Raw genomic sequence first — 15,012 nt, forward strand, 5'->3', positions numbered from 1 at the left:
GATCCCCTTTTAAATGTTGACAAAGGTACATCTGTTGTGTCTGTTTAATACCTTGCATTGCACATAAAGTAAATTAGTTGAAAGACTGTTCTGGACCAAACACTAGAAAATAAATGTTTTACAGCTTACACTTCTTTTCACTCTTGTTACCTGCAGGCTTTCTATATATTTAAAATAATGATGAAGGAATAGTTATTATTTAATACAATTTGACCTCATAAAAATAGATAGACGCAAATGAAACTAAATCTAGGGAGGGAGAAGGTGACCTTCTTATTTCCCAAACTCATGCTTACATGTCCAAGGCCTGTTGGGGATCAAAAACAGCTCATTAGATACAATTTATTTCATTAACTCATGAGTTCTGAGTTGAATACATGGTGTGAAAAAATGAGGAGATCCACTACAATAATGTGTTGTATCTACTAGAGCAGGATGGCGTGGAAAACTTGTTTGAAAAAGCAGTTTGTAGATAAATTTACGTGTACTGAAAGACAGTAATTTTTAAAATTAATGTTGAAATATCTACTGAAATTGTAGAGATTCAAGGTCTTGATTTGTGTATGATCCAAATAAACTTGTCTCAAATGGTTAGAGATTTTTCTAGTTTGTTTCCTGTAAAACACATGACTAAGAATAGCTAGATCAATTGTATCCCAAAGTAAATGAATTTCTTGCACATTACAGTATGTCACAGTATACAGTCTTCAATTCTATTCACACTGTTTCACATGCCAGATTAAAAGAAAGGTCAAATTAAATTTCCATGAAACAGATTTTAATGGTTTATGGCAGTGGCTATTTTTTTAAAACGTCAAGTTTTTTATTAGAACATCTTGTTGCTTGAATTCAGGAAAATTATAATACTAAATGCATTATACCAAGAACAAGGCCAAAATCAAGACTGTATTACAATAACATTACCGTGCAAGCTGGGTTGTGGGTTTGCATGAGCATTATAATTTTTTGAAATGGAACAAACTATTTCTTCAAATAATTGAAAGAAACCAAGTGTCAGAATATCAGTCAGAACTATATTTGTGCGGTTCTATAGAGAGTATTGGTCTATTGTTAAAATAAAAGTCAGTAAAGCAGTTAGAAGGAAAACTAATTCAGCCATCAGAACCTGCATCCTTGAATTGTTCTAAAGGTAACTTCCTAATTAAAAACACAGAAGTTTTTATATTTCTACAATACCGAGTGACTATCTTGAGAATGAGCTGAATTACAGATGAAATGCAGCAATCTCAGATTTTGTTCGTTTTCAGCTAAAAGGCTGGATCATGATTTGAGTATTAATGTTGAGAAATCGGAAAATTCCAGAAGTAGCAGGATTGCCTACTGTGGACAAATACATTTTTGGAAAATCCTTCAATGATTTCTTTCCCCACTAAGTAGAATTGGAATTAATAAGAGTAATGGACTTAGATTTTTTTTCTTATAAAGAAAAATGAGGAAGAACTTTTCTTTCATATTTCCCATATCCAGCAACACAATGTCAAAACATTTTATTCTGCTATATCTACTGGCCAGTTTAAAAACTAATATGCTATTGTTTTAAACTTTGCAGAAAAATGAGTGTGATGTAGAGCTGAACTCACATTAGCATAGAAAGGTACTGTGCACAAAATGGTGCAATGTGGATTTGTTCTGATTTTTGAATAAGGATTTTCAGTTAAAACGGGATCATCTATATGGAATAATGAGTGGAAATGAGAGAGGAAAGATGAGAAAACCTACAGCTGTTCTGATCACCTTTAAATTATTAACGAAGGACCTGAGAATAATTTATCCGGCACTGTAAAGATAGAGTTAAAAAATGTCCCTTACAAAATAAGTGTACACGGTTTCTAAACACCATAATGCTTGCCTTTCTCACATTAATAAATTTTGCAATGTTTCAGGCAACAGGGAAGTGTGGTTTCTCAGGGATCAGTCAGCTCAGTTGGTTGCGTGGCTAGTTTGCAATGTAGTGTGATCCCAACAACATGGGCTCCATTCCCATATTGACCGAGGTTACCATAAAGTTGTACCTTCTCGAACTCACCTGAGACATGGTGACCCTCAGGTTAAACCCATGGTCCAGCTGGATTATGGTGACTTCACCTTTTACTGTGGGTATATTACATTTTAATAAAGAGAGTAATCTATAGTTTCCCGTTCCTTTGTAAATGTAGCCCAATGTGTAGGGCACATGGTCCATAGTTTCTGCAACTGAAAAGAGTAGAACTGAGGCTGTACCCAGACAACCAGCAGTTATGCTTCCAGTCATTCTCCAGGAAGATTACCATAGATAACCTTTCCATCGGAACACTTCAGGCAGAGTACAGTTAAAACTGAAGGTTTAACCATCTGTGTCTTGACGTTGCAAGAGTGCACGTTACTGCTCCAATTTGCACTCCATAGTATCATACTAATGAGGAAGTTTTTAAAATGGAGTTACATGAAATAAATACTTTCTTTTGAGAGGAGACACAGATAATGTATACTTTGCAGGTTGCTAAAATACAGGGTAAATTAACAAAATTATATTTTGTTCTCTGTCCTGAGGTGTTTATGTCTAGTTTAACTCTGCCTTTATAATGTATTGAGTAGATAGAATATACAACACTGCCAGAAAGTAAATTAAACTGAAATGCTAAACATCTATTAATTAAAAATATTATTCTGGAAAGTTGATATAGCTACTCAGTGCTTTATGTAAAAGAAAACTCAAATATTTTACACTAAATTAATGTGATCCATGAAGTTGCTGGTGAAGTCTTAAACCAAAATGAGTTTCAACTATTTTACAAAACAGAGAAGATGGAATCTGTGCATTTAATCATCAAGGTGTTTGTAAATGTAGATCTTGAAGACGGACAGGAAGAAAGACTTTCTTAATACTGTTTCTGACTCGAAATTTGTTTTCAATATTAGACTTGCAATTCTTCACAAGGTGAATTTCTAGTTTCCAACAAAGTGCTTAGGAGGCTCCCTAAAGAAAAGGTGGCAACATTCCAAGGGTGAGGATTAATTAAAAAAACAGAAGTAGTTTTGATCCTCTGCTATCTATTCACTAATACTTCACTTGACCACGCCCTCAGGCTGAGATGATTATGTCGTGTAAGGGAGCTGAAACTGTGAAATGATTTTTCAGAGAAGGTAGAGAAAAATGCTTCAAATTTAACCGTGAATGAATGGCTTATAATTTGATTGACAAAATTGGTGACATAAATTGTCAACTGAATTTACATGAAAATTTAATCAAAATGTTGCATGTTTATAGTTGTAAGGAACCTTTTTTTAAAAGATCAGATTAATCTGATATTGACCTTTTTACATTTCAGTATAATTTAAATATCTTGCACAATACATAGAATAGTGAAGGGGTATTCAGCCCATGATGTCACTGCTGGGTATATGAATGAACAACACAATTAGTTCATTTTCCTTGAATCCTCTACACAATTCCCTTTCAATTTTATGTTCTTAGCACTTGAGCGATGTTGTCAAGAATCCATTCATTACTAATAGGCATTTTGAATCTTCTCATTAAACCCGCCTCAACCCTTGTGATGATGCTGTCCCACAATGGTGTTAAGTATGGATTTCCAGAATATTAACCCTCTGACAAAAAAAATGCAGAGAACTCGGAGATGATAATATTAACTTCCTGAATTAAACAATTAAAAGTAAGAGATGATTATTAACAATTAAGGCATAAAGCAGTTGGAGTTCTAGCAACTAAATCTGGATTCTAGAAAATATTTTAAATCACACATAACTAGTGACCACAAATGAAAAGCCTGTGGAAAAATAATTGTCATATAAAACTCTTGGCTTGCTGGAAATAAATGGGAACCCAAATTAATTTCTATGTAATATTCCTCATTCTTTTTGGCATGGATACATATAATCTGACTCATATCAAAACAGTATGTTTAATTTCAAGAGTCGAGCATCAGTTTATCACACTTGTAAAATGTCTTATTAATCTTCGTGGTAAAGGTACTGGATATTCACGCTTAAGAATTCTTTTAATCTGATGAACAATTAGGATAAAAAAAATCAGTATGGCAGTGCAAACACAACTGACTTTTGTCAAACAAAGGCCACAGATTGATCACCAAATAAAGCAACATTGCAGTACAGTGGAAACACTTAAATACATAATGCCCATGTGGAAATTTACTATGCTGTTTAATACACTTTTGTTTCAGTGTAAAATGGGATAGACGATATATCTGCATTTCAACTGGTTAATTAAAACCAATTAAAATTAAAAGCAAACATATAGCACAGATCATTTTTGAGATTCACCAATGAACTATTAGCAGAAAGATGTCTTCTTTATTAAAAAGTATAATCATTTATGCATTTAAGAGTGATCCACTGTACCGCTACTGTAAGCTCACATGTAGCGTATTGCTAACAAACACCCGCTAATGAAAGCAGCACGCCTCTACCACCAGCTGTAAGACAAAGACCAGCAGCACCCTGGGCACAATTAGCTACATGTCAGTATGGTACATACCTCCTGTGTGTATAAGGAAAGACAGCCAGTCATGTAACAACCAAATTGGGAGGGGAGGGAAAGAAATTAAAAAGAAAACAAAATTAATTTTAGAAATTAACCCTTTGAGTACTAGAATTGCAGAAGTGACTTGATAAACTGACTTTGCTTTGAAATATGAGCATGAGAAACTGTTCCCTTTTTCTCCATACTGGATTTTTACTGGCAAAACTCCTATTAAACACTCTAAATTTGCTTTCTTACCTTTTTAATGGGCTGGATTTTGGAGCCAGTAAGTCAAACAACAGCACACATTACTGACTTTAAAATTTGCTCACAAATAGTGATATTTTTCCAACATCAATTTGTTTCTGCTGCCAAGTCAAGTGGATCTCGTTGCATCCAGCAACGATGGTGTCATCAAACATTAAGGAAATCAGCAAATCACACTCAAGTATTCGCACAGACAGCAAACCAGGAAGAGTATACAATTAAAGCCCCTCATTTTAATTGTTAGATTTTATACATGGCAAAATAATTGATTGGGACATACACATAGGGTTAAGGTGAAAGATAAGAAACTATGACAATCTTTAAATATCTTAAAACCTATGGATTTATTATCAGCACTGAAAAAGGAGACGTTCAACAAACGTAAGATTACTTTTTCAGGGCTGTGAGGCTGTTTATCACTAATTCTACACTCAGCATATGATTAAAAGTCATGTTGCAGTTCATTTCACTAACTTAAGCCTTTTCAAGTTATTGTTTAAAGAGAGACTAAGTGTGTAAAATAAGATGTTCTTGTCAGTTCAGGTGCTTATAATTGATTATAATCTGGAGAAGCTCAGTAGAACACCATCTGGAGAAGCACAGAACCACTGATACTAGTTTCTGGGTATTGGCATTTAACTGTGCATGTGTGGACTCTAGATGTTACTAACAATTTTAAAGAGTGACGGCAGTGAACATGGACTGTTTATCACCATTAATTCCACAAAATCTGGACCTAATTCATTATAAACATTCTAAATCATGCATTGGCTGCTATTTTTTCTTTAATTCTGGGAGGATGACTGACAGTTTCAACCTTGCTATTTCACAGGTAAAAACAAAAGGTACACTTCACATGTATGAAACCAGTTGAATGTCACACATTTCATTCGGCCCATCAGCCATGATTTAAATGGCGGAGTGGACTTGATGGGCCGAATGGCCTTACTTCCACTCCTATGTCTTATGGTCTTCATTTCAAATGGACTTATAAATGCTCAAAACACCACCCTGATAAAAATTAACACATAGTCTTGAACTTGACAGAACTAGGGAGACAATCATGGCTTGGGTGTTTCACAGTTCAGAATGTTTCCTCTTGTGAAACAAGTATTGGACCTCATCTGCAACAGTGGGGGGAGCCTTATTTTGGTTGTATTTTAATTTTTTTTCTTTATTTTATTACAAAGAGTAATATAAACCTATTCTGATTAACCTGACAATGACGTTGGCCACTCATCATTACAAGACTTCTGATGGCCACTATTGCTCAATGATTCTAAAACTAATGGGATATCAGTTGATAAATAAACATATTCACTGAGAAAGACAAACTCAATTTAAATAGGTAAAATCTTTGCATTGATGATAAACGGGGCTTGAAGCTGTGACATCAGCAGATACACTTAAAGAACTCTATGTGTTACCAATAGATTGTTCATTTCTGATTTTTTTAAAACTTTTTATAAGACTTTAGCTCTACAGCATAGTAAAGCAGCTGCAGTAACAAAAGAAAACCAGATAAAACTTCACTTTTTTGTTTCGACTACCTTTTCTGTCAATTTCAGTTATTTATAGAAAAATCTCAAATATAGTCAATTAGAGACTAAATGTTGTCAGATTAAGGAGTCACAACTGTATTCTGAGGCACTTTGCATCCTTTATATTCTCTGATTTGTCGAAGAAAAATTCTCTTGCCAGATGAGTGTGCAAAGATGCCAGACTGGATCGCTCAAAGGGTTAAAGAAAGTAAACCATCTTAAACGTAAGGAGGTAAAGCAAAATTACTGAACTGTATATAATAATCAAAATGAAAAAAAAATAACTTTATTATATGTTTTGTATTTGATGATATTATTATTGTATTTGATGATATTATTATTGCTGGGTTGAAATATTGTAACCCACTCAGCTTTTCAGATTATCAGCACACAAATCTTCACTCTTCCCTTAGTCAAGTACAACCAAGTCATGCCTTCTGATGTCACATCACAGACCATCAATATATTTGCAACATCTTGTAAATGTTCCATGAATGACTACATCTCAAGTACAATAATCAATCAACCTGTTACTGGTATTTCTAGCAATTATGCTAAATAATAAATCTAATTGGTACAATTGGTGCCTTACTCACTGAAGTTTATTACCGACATGATTGAAGCATATAAAATCCTGGGGGATCTTAACAGGTTGAAGGTGGAAAGGACATCATCTCTAGTGGAACCCAGAACTAAGGGTTACTGTTTTAAAATGTGGAGTCATCTTTTTAACACAGCGATAAAGAGAAATCCTTTCTCAAAGATAGTTGACAGCCTTTGGAAATCTAATCCTTAAAATGTGGCAGAGGTGAACATTTATCGGGCCACGTAATGTGAAGCAATCAAGTCAGCTAGGATCTTACTGAAAGGCAGAGCAGGTACAAAGTGAAGATTTGCCTACCGCTGCTCCTAAGTCATATATTCATATCACACCTCATAGTAAAATCAATATTTAAATGTTTTTCTCAATAGCATTTACTATTCCTTGACCAAGCAATCATGTTATCCTTCAAGTCTGTAAAATGACTGCTGTACAATCTGTGCAATCTTCAATCCATCTCCCCACAGAACACACCTGTTCATCTGTTATTCACAGTTAATTTCAGACTTAACATGACACAAAAACAAATTTACATTTTAGAAGCTGAAAAAGTCTTTAAGGTTTATAGTGACATTGTTTATCCACCCCCAACATTACATTTAAGTAAAGGCAAATTACTCAGTAGGAAAAGAACACTAAATACTTACATCACTGAAATTTTAGCATTAATGTACACACAATGAGTTATCAGAAGGTTAAACATGCAACCTATTTGTAAGGGAGGAAACCTTGTGAAGGCTGCCACTGTGAAACATTGAATATATTTTCCTCTCTTGTAAGCTCATGCCAACATTAAGCATTCCTAGGACGATTAAGGAGAAACACAATTTGATGTAGCAAAAAGCTCCTTCTATTCTTTCTCAATATCAGTTGGATACTTCAAACGGTATCATAATGGACTTCTCTGCACCTCACACCTCGTTATTGATTCTTAGGATATAATTGCCAATTGTGTTAAAATCACTAAATTTAATACTGTAGACTCAATCCACCAAGACAGGTACTAATTTTGCTCAAATTTGTTTTAAGCCAGCAAGGAAAAGGTTTTCATCCCATCCCACTTTGGCTTAGATTCAAAACTCACACGTGAGTGGCAGAATGCCACCACTTTCAATGGTGAAATATATTTAAATACTAAGCATTTGAAATAAAGAGTAACTTATCTAAATTTATTTAACTATTTAATTTCACCAACAGCAAAAAGTTTTGTTCATCAGAACAGCAATTGAAAATATGCTTGTTGTATAACCTATTGAAACTGAACAGATAAAAACTGTAGATTAGCTTTTAATTTTAGATCTGAGTAAACTCCCACATATGCAATTATCTATTGATATCGTAACTTACTCTTGTATTATTAGTTTTATATTGAAATATACTGACATTTTGTTTTACATCTCTTTTATATTGCTCTACATTATTTAGAATTTAATGAATGTAAACTTGATTTTATTCTACCTGGAATCTATTCACCGAGACAAAGCTTCATAAATGCATCCATCTATTGATTTAATAAGAAAAATGAAAGGCTTGTTCAGTCTTTTGGAAAGGCATGAGAAATGAAATAGTGTTTGACTTCATAGGTGCATTTCATGATTGAATGGTTAGTCGAAAGTAAGTGTAAAAGATTTTTTTTCTGGTGAACTATTTCTTCACAGCCAAGTAAGTACTTAGATATGTTAAATGTAATCACAATTATAATGAAGGAAACACTGCAGCCAATTTGTGCTCTTCAGAAAATGTGCAAGTGACCATATGGTCTATTTGTTTATTGAGATTTGTGGGAATATTAATATTGGCCAGAACACTGAGGATAATTCTCCTGCACTCCAATGAATAATTCCTCAGAATCTTTTATTTACATCTGATATGGCAGACAATGTTTGGTTTAATGTTGAATGCAAAAGTTGATATATCCAGTAACGGAGGGCTCTATCAGTACTACATTGAGTGTCAGCAAAAATTTTTGGGCACTGGCTCTGGAGTGGAAATTGAACCTTCAGTCTTCTAATTCAAAGTGTCAAATCAGCAATGGCTCACAAATGATTTAATATTTCTTAGACAATTAAAAAATACTATGAATTAAGTTTCCTCCATTTATTTTTGACTTAAAAATTGTACTATCTATATGATGCATGTTGCCTTACATTAACACTAAAGCATTACTGTATCTGTATGAAACACTGAGCCCAAGTTTGCAATAGTTCACACTTTTTGGGTGGCACGGTGGCCCAAGCACCAAGGTTTGATTCCAGCCTCAGGTGACTGTGTGGCGCTTCCATGTTCTCCTTGTATCTGTGTGAGTTTCCTCTGGGTGCTCTTGTTTCCTCCCATAGCCCAAAGATGTGCCAGGCTGGTCGACTGGCCATGTTAAGTTGCCCTATTGTGTCCACGAATGTGCAGGCTAGGCAGATTAGCCACAGTAAATGCAGGGTTATGGAGATAGGGTTGGAGGGGGGCTGGGGCTGGGTGGGATCACATTTGTGTAAGGGCCGGGGGTCGGCGTAGACTCAACTGGCCAAACAGCCTCTTTCTGCACTTTGGGATTCTATGTGATTTTAACACATCAATGTTCTAATGCTCAAGTACTCATATTGTTCCCTTTCACTGTAAATTTCTGCAAGTTAGTTTCATAAAGCATACCAACATACGTTCACACAACACAATTCAACAGATTTATGGTAATGAAATTATGATATCAATGAGAAAGTTACTTGTCTAAAACCAGAATAAGTAACACACCTAATTTGAGGAGCCAGCCCTCTCGATCCGGGTTGAAAAATGTGTGAGTCAAGTCATTGCCATCATCTTCTGGAATTTTGAAGGGTTCATTCTTAATACTTTCATACAGGTTCTGTTAATAAAATAGCAAAATAGCTTGTGTACATTATTAACTAACAAGGTTACGTTTTATTAACAAACGTTTATGAGCACCACTGTAAGTATTTAAATCTCCAGCTACTCTAAGTGAAAGTACTTGTCCAGGTTGAAACAGTTTCCAGCAAATGTACTTGTAAATAGTGATGACTTGCACACTTGGGCAACTTTTTTACATCAAGGTCTGACCTGATGACAGGTCAGTCTCCTTAACCCAGGCATTTCATTGGTTGAAAATTAATTTTGAAAAAACAAGCAATTTCAATGGCAGAAAATAAATAAAAATTGTACTTAATCTCATGAATGAATGATGCGAACAGAGGCAATTGCAAAAAGGTAAATTAAGGATTTTAAAATCTTAAGGGTATAATTTGTTAAAACAACATAATTGAAATGAAAAAAATGATGAGAAAATAGAGAAAGTGTAGAGCATAAACAGACATCACTTAAGTACAGGTAAATTTATTTTTTATACTAAATTGGCTATTGCCAACCGATTTATTTTGGAAATTTTTGGTTGTTACAATAAATTTATTCTCATTTATAGTTGCACTGTTTTCTTCTCTATACTCCTCCATATCCATTGAACCCCTACAGAGTGGAAATAGGCCCTCAGCCCAACAAGTCTGCACCGACCCTCAGAGCATTCCACCCAGACCCATTCCCCAAATCCACCTAATCTACACAGCCCTGAAGACCATGGGCAATTTAGCATGATCAATCCACCTAGCCAGTAAAAAGCCCATCTTTTTACTGTGGAAGGAAACCGGAGAAGCCAGAGGAAACTCTCAGACACGGGAGAATGTGCAAACTTCACAGAGACAGTTGCCCAAGAGGGAGTCAAACCCAGGCCTCTGGTGCTGTGAGGCAGCAGTGCTAACCATTGAGCCACCGTGCCACCCTCTACTTCAGCTAGGTTTTTCTGAACTGCCATCAGTGTTAGGATTTGGATGGTATACCAATGAATCCATGCTAATGTCACCTTTAAAAATAATTATTTTTATGATATGCTACACCACCAGCAACACGTCCATCCATCCACCCCGTCACCCACCTCCAAATACAAAATTAGGAATCAATTGCAATACTAACTCTTAGGAGTTCTTCGGGTAAGTCACCACCGTCATTTATTCCTCTATTCATTAGAATGAACCTCTCCACAGTGGGTTTATCCTTAACATTTGGATTGTGTAGACTGGTATTCAACATAATAATAGCAAAAGATAACACATAGCACGTATCTGCAAAAGAAAACTGTACTTCAATTCTGAACAGTACAAAGATTCAAAACATTATAGGGTATAAACATGAGTTAATAAGTATAATCTCTAAGCAGGAGCTCATATGAAGGATGATATAGGATAAGTTCGGAAATGTGTGGAAACATGAAAAAAAACAGATACATAAATATTGTAAACTGAAAATACACCAGTGCCCAAATTTACAGAAAGATTATGTTTCAGATGAAACTGTACTCAGGTAATAATGTATTTTTTTCCTGAAGACTCCTCCTGTTACCTTGGTGATATTTGTCACCTCTACCACTATGTGGTACTGGGCAAGAGTTGCTTCTGGTACTTTGCTGGCACCATGTCACCTTTATATTGGTACTATCTAGCGAATATTGATAAAGGATTTACCACTTCAGGGTACCTATAAAGTTAGCCATTTATTTTGGGATCAAATTACTGCAGATGCTGCAATTTGTACTGACAACAACAAATGCTAAAGATCACAGTGGGTAGGCAGCATCCATGGAGTGAGAGCAAACCAACTAGATGACTCTACATCAGAGCTGAAATGATGTGTGGATAGGTCTCATTTAAGAGACAGCTTGGGGGGCAGTGGAAGCAGTGGGTACAGGATGCAGTCTAGACCTACTACCCCACTCCCACCCCCCAAACTATAGCATAAATGCTGTCCCCTCCACACTTCACTTCAGCTCTGATGAAGAGGCACGTACACTTGAAATGTTAGCTTGCTCTCTGTCCATAGTTTTTTTTTAATATTCACTCACAGGATGTGGGCTTCCTGGCTAAACCAGCATTTACTATGCATTCCTAATTGCACAGAAGGCAGCTAAGAGTCAACCACTTTGCCATGCATCTGGAGTCACATGTAGGCCACAGAAGGTAGGGATATCAGAGTTCATTCTCTAAAGTGCATTGGTGAACCAGATGGGTTTTTCCAACAATCAACAATGGATTCACAGTCATTATTAGATCCTTAGTTCCAGATTCTTTATTGAATAAATTCCACCATCTGTCATGGCAGGATTTGAACCCAGGTCCCCAGAATATTGGCCGAGTTTCTGGATTAATAGTCCAATGATAATACCACCAGGACATATCCTCCCCTCTTCGACAACAACAAGATTTATTGCATAAAAGCAATATGGTCAAATATATTTAGTCAGGCATAATTACTCCCAAGACCTTAGGGAGCAGGTATAGATGCATCTACTTCCTTCAAAAGCTGAAGAGGAACTCCTTGTCTCCACCCAGAGACTGTGTGGGTTATGCATGAAGCCGATGTAACATGAACATTAACCCCTTCAGAATCATTTTCTTATAGAAGTAGTAAAAATGGAAATATCTGTTAATATTTTACTTAATAGTCTCAACGCTTGATAATTGCTCAAATTTACAATGTGGTACATCAACAGAATAAAATAGAAACAAACCAAAAAGAAAAGAACTTGCTTATGGAAGAGGCATTCCCTTATGCGAGGAGTGTTTTCACTGGAAACTGTCCATCTGTCCTTCCATTACGTTCTCAAATATATACAGCTCAAATTAGGAGCTCTACATACTAAGACATTTTAAAGCATTCAATCTAGTGTTCCAATGAAATGGGTAAATTTTGCCCAATATTTTCAAAATAATATTATAAACAAATTACAAGTTATTACTGAAATAACTGGCAGTAATACACAGGTATTATCGAACATACCGGTAGACTGAAAGACTCCAGGATTACACTGGCAGTATCGCTGTGCAAAAGCTTCCATCATCCGATCAATTTTCTGTGCCTCTCCGGGTAACCGGAAGCTCCATAAGAACTGCCTAAAATTTTTGTATGTTTAAACAGAAGTAATTTTAGTTGAATTCTCATACATAGATTCTAACTTTAATTTATATTGTCATTCTGTGACTAAGTTGAAACTCATCACATCTACATGAATAAATGTTTTTTTCATTTCAGGCAGAAAAGTTCTCCACATTAACACCAACATTTCTTGATGAACAGTGTACTTGATAATTTAGAGCTCAAAAAAAAATGACTGAGACGGGAGGAAATAATCTCTACTCCCATTTCTCCATGGGTTACAACATTAATTAAGTTGTTCTAACCTGTTCCAAAAATGGCTAATTATTGGTTTCCCCTGTACTAGACTTTGAATAAAATATCCTATTAACCAGGCTTCATTAATAAACACAAAATGATTTGTTTATTATAAAACACAACTGAATTAATGAAGGTACAAAATTGGTTAATAAACACAATTTTATAGGTGAAAATATAAATGTTTACCTGTCGAAATAATATGCACAAACACACACACAACTGTCAATGAAATACATTTTTGGCCAAGTAAATAGTTCTTGAAAGCAGAAGGGATGAAGTTTGAGATTTTCAAATAGCTACTGCGTGAAGATGTCTCTGATCAAATTCAGTTGGCACCAAGAAGTTTTGCAGATGCACAGTCATTTAGGGGACATCTCACAAGCTATTTAAGGGGCTTTTCATGCATGAATAACTAGTTCAGGATCTTAGGTACCCCACTGAACCCACAACAGGAGACATAAATTGGAATGTCCCTACCCTTCAACAGGAAAGTCACCAACTACTCCAAACAATATCCTTAAATTTTTTTCTTAAATCTCAGAATCCCGACAGTGTTAAAACAGGCTCTTCGGCCTAACAAGTCCACACCAACCCTCACAGCATCCCACCCAGATCCATTCCCCCTATGACCCACCTAATCCACACACCCCTGAACACCGTGGGCAATTTAGCATGGCCAATCCACCTAGCCTGCACATCTCTGGACTGTGGGAGGAAACCACAGCACCCCGAGGAAACCCACGCAGGTATGGGGACAATGTGCAAACTCCACACAGACAATTGCCCAAGGGTGGAACTGAACCCAGGTCCCTGGAGTTGGGAGGCAGCAGCGCTAACCACTGAGCCACCGCACCGAAGTAGATAATGTAACTTTACAGTCACAAGCTCAGGCAGGCATCTTCAGTGAACAAGCAATTATCAAAAGACAATTGATAAACAAGAAATGTTAGCAAATTGATCTGATACCTTTTCATTAAATTCACTACTATGCCTTCAAGCACACATCCACGGAAAATATTAAGCATGAATACGTCACCTACCAATCCTTCAACTCACGTCCATGAAAATTATTAGAAACATAGGAACAGGAGTAGGCTATTCAGCCCATTGGACCTGCTACACTATTTAACATACCCACCGCTGAACAAACACTTCAATGCCTTTTACACACTTCATCCCCATAGCTCTGCATGCTACTGGTAATCAGAAATCATCAATCTCTATCTTAAACATACCCAATGTCTGAGCATCCACTGCCCTCTGTGGGGCAGAATTCACAACCCACTGAGTAAATTAATTTCTCAGCTCAAAACAAAGTGGAATTCCCTCCTATTTGAAGCATTGACTAAAATATAATTGAGATAATTATATGCAGTGTCACCTCAAGATAGGGGAAAACTTAATTATTCAAACTATTTTTAAACAATAAATAATTCTATGAATACATATTATTCTAAAAGTTTTGTCATTTATATTTGTTGAATTAAAATGAGCACTCGACCAGTGATGCAATGAGTTATGTTTTAAACATGTCTATTCAACCAACTTTCTCTAGTCCTTGACATTCCACTGTTAACTCCTGAGTATAATCCAGTGCCAGTCACCCTCTGGTAACTTGCTCAGTTATCCTTTCTCAGATTGTAGTCCATATGTTGGTGTTTCAGTTTGTTACACTTTCAGAGAGATGGTACGCTTTACACCAAAGCTTAATTCATTTGAAATGCTTCACAAACATGTTTAAAACAAGAATCGCTGCATAACAATCAGAAGGACGAATCCCAATCAATGCTTTTCATCATAAACGAAACGTAGCATAATCTGCTAAAACCAATGAAGTTAACATATCATATTGACTGAAACAGCACTATATTGGTCTC

General features: G+C 35.8%; 1 protein-coding gene across 5 annotated transcripts in view; it reads right to left on the minus strand.

The window, feature by feature from the left end:
• Positions 1-15,012, minus strand: part of cyth1b (cytohesin 1b) — a 227,477-nt gene that overhangs the window by 20,722 nt on the left and 191,743 nt on the right. For 4 of the 5 annotated variants that reach the window (XM_048555045.2, XM_048555044.2, XM_048555047.2 and 1 more), the window contains exons 7-9: positions 12,740-12,852; positions 10,880-11,028; positions 9,652-9,764 (exon numbers count right to left, since the gene is read on the minus strand). In XM_048555045.2, the coding sequence (XP_048411002.1) occupies positions 9,652-9,764; positions 10,880-11,028; positions 12,740-12,852 (375 nt within the window). The remainder of the gene's footprint in view (positions 1-9,651; positions 9,765-10,879; positions 11,029-12,739; positions 12,853-15,012) is intronic. The other variant, XM_048555042.2, reaches the window with a different exon arrangement.

The sequence above is a fragment of the Stegostoma tigrinum genome, chromosome 22 (assembly GCF_030684315.1).
Source record: "Stegostoma tigrinum isolate sSteTig4 chromosome 22, sSteTig4.hap1, whole genome shotgun sequence".
Classification (NCBI taxonomy): domain Eukaryota; kingdom Metazoa; phylum Chordata; class Chondrichthyes; order Orectolobiformes; family Stegostomatidae; genus Stegostoma; species Stegostoma tigrinum.